The 2,560-nt window shown below is 52.4% G+C and overlaps 1 protein-coding gene across 1 annotated transcript in view; it reads right to left on the reverse strand.

The window, feature by feature from the left end:
• The window catches only part of RIN3 (Ras and Rab interactor 3), a 131,882-nt gene that overhangs the window by 9,409 nt on the left and 119,913 nt on the right, over window positions 1–2,560 (reverse strand). The window contains exon 8 of the mRNA XM_019632925.1: window positions 1,400–1,531. Within this exon, the coding sequence (XP_019488470.1) occupies window positions 1,400–1,531 (132 nt within the window). The remainder of the gene's footprint in view (window positions 1–1,399; window positions 1,532–2,560) is intronic.

Genomic DNA, 2,560 nt, shown 5'->3' on the forward strand with positions numbered 1-2,560 from the left:
ATGGATGATGGATGGATAGATGAGTGGATGGGTGGGTGTATGGGTGGGTGGATGGGTAGATGGATGGATGGTGGGTGGGCAGATGGATGGAATGGTGGGTGGATGGATGGATGGTGGGTGGGTGGATGGATGGATGGGTGGGTGGGTAAGATGGATGGATGGGTGGATGGGTAGATGGATGGGCAGGTGGATAGATGAGTGGATGGATGGGTGGATGGATGGATTGATGGATAGATGGATGGATAGATGAGTGGGTGGGTGGATGGGTAGTTGGATGGATGGTGGGTGGGTGGATGGATGGATGGATGGATGGATGGAGTGGGCAGCTGATAATCACTGCTGAAGAAAGCTTGGAGTCTACTGAATCCCTACACCCTCTAGAAGACAGATTGTTCCAACTGCAGGAAAATTTTAACTACAGAGGGGGAAAACTATAGCTCCAGAGATCCCAGGGAACAAGCCAAAGTTATATGTGACAGTGAACTTTATGGCTTTACATGTTCCCTGAGCTTTCAAGAACTCACAGAACTGTCACCATAGAGACTGATGTTACATGCTAAAAATGCAAACAGATGCAGAGTGTCTCTTTATCTTAAGAACCACAAAGCCCAAAGGGGCCCCTCAGGGCCTGAGAATCTCCTTTCATCCTTTGAGGCTGAAGTCTTAGAAGACAATTAGGGGCACCCTCAGAGCTAACACCTGGATTGATTGCGCCTCAGGGATTCTTGATGACAGGATGGCTGAGGCTAAGTGGGTGGGAGGAAGAGGTGGGAAGGAAAAAAGGGGAAGGGAAACTAAGGGTGGGTGGAGTAGACCATACCACTGCCACTTACCCGTAGCATTAACCTCCCCCCACTGACAGGGGACCTGGCCCAGGGCTGAATGAGCAGGGGGCTGACAGTCCTCAGGGCCAACCTGCCTGAGAACTGACCATCACTTCCTGCTCAGACTCCCTGTGGACACTGCCCGCTGCTTCAGCCTTACCTTTTATGCTACTAGCAGCTGCTATTCCCTCTGTGAAGAATGCTTTTCCCCCTTCTTTATCTGATGGGTTCCTATTCATCCTTTAATGCTCAGCTCAGGCATCACCTCCTCCAGAAGCCTTCCCTGACTGCCCAGTCTGGGTAACATGCTCCCCTACCCTCTGGGCTTCCCACCATTTCAGCACATGTCAAGCAGTGGTGACATGATGTCTTTACTGGTCCAGATCTGCTGCTAGGCTGTGAGCGTCCCCAGGACAGGGCCTATGTCGGGTCCTGTGTTGTGTCCCCAGGGCTCAGTGGAGTCTGGCATCCAGGAGGTTCGCATTGGGCTGCCCAGCGAGCCCCTGGGTTGGCTGGGTGGGGCAGTATATGATGGGCTCCCGTGGCCCGGGGATGGGCCCGGGACGGTGACTCACCCTCCCCCAGCTGCAGGGCGGGGTCCATGAGTTCCATCATGTATTCCACGTTGAGGAGCATCTCCGTGAGGTTGCTGCGGGCGAGCACATACATAAGCACGGGCAGGAAGTCGTCGGCCCCATAGGATTTCCCTGGGAGGAGGAAGGAGGCAGAAGGTGGTGAGTGCGAGGCTTTCCGTGGGAGCCATTCCCTGCCCAGAGGAAGGGGACAGCGGCTTGCTGGGTGGGGGATGGTCACTCCTGGAAGAGAAACCTTCCTGCTCGCTCATGATTCTCAGGATGGGGGATACCCTGGAACCAGACTTCTTGGGGTGGCCTGTGACACAGCCTGGGTTTAGGAAGTAGGAACTGAGAAAGGTGCCCTCTGCTGGGTGGGTAAGACCCAGTCCCTTTCGTTTTCCCAGCTGTTCTCCCTCAACACCCCTTGCGCTTTGCTTGACAGTCAAGTTCACATCACACTTATTCATGGACCCACCCAGAAGCAGCAGTCTGTCTAATGTGGATGTTCCTTTTAACCACACATCTTCCTCAGCGAATGAAAGCCCTCCCTCAATCAATGCTACAAAGTCAGAAACTCCACCATTCAACCTTCGTCCTTTAGGTTAAGCAGTGCCCTTTCTTGAGGGTTTCTTTTAAATGTCTCTGAAAGGAAGAACGCATCACTTTTGCTTTTGTGGGAGATGTTCACAGGAGCCTCCTGACAGGAATAGATGCCTTGGGGAAGAGAAGAGGGGAAAAGGTGGGCCTCAAATGTGTCTTCCCAGTTCGGCTACGAAGACTGACTCGATGGCAACACACAATCAAAGGTTGTACCTAGAGGCAAGAATTCCTACAGAATTCCTGCAGGATCTTCCTGAAGTCCCTCAGTTGGCCTCTTATAGCAAAAATGTTCATCAGCTGATGAATGAATAGACAAAATGTGGTCTAGCCATCCATGGAACATTTGGTAATAAGAAGGAATAAACTACTGATCATGCTATGACACTGAGGAACCCTGAAATCATTATGCTAAGTAAAAGAAGTCACAAGTGGGCCAGCCGAGTGGCGCGTTGGTTAAGAGCTGGCTTGGGATGCCAGCTCTGAGCAGCAGGGCCCCGGTTCGGATCCCACATGGGGGCCAGTGACACCACCCTCTATAGCTAAGATGGTGAACAACAGCTC

Source organism: Hipposideros armiger, unplaced genomic scaffold, assembly GCF_001890085.2.
Source record: "Hipposideros armiger isolate ML-2016 unplaced genomic scaffold, ASM189008v1 scaffold_1195, whole genome shotgun sequence".
Classification (NCBI taxonomy): Eukaryota; Metazoa; Chordata; class Mammalia; order Chiroptera; family Hipposideridae; genus Hipposideros; species Hipposideros armiger.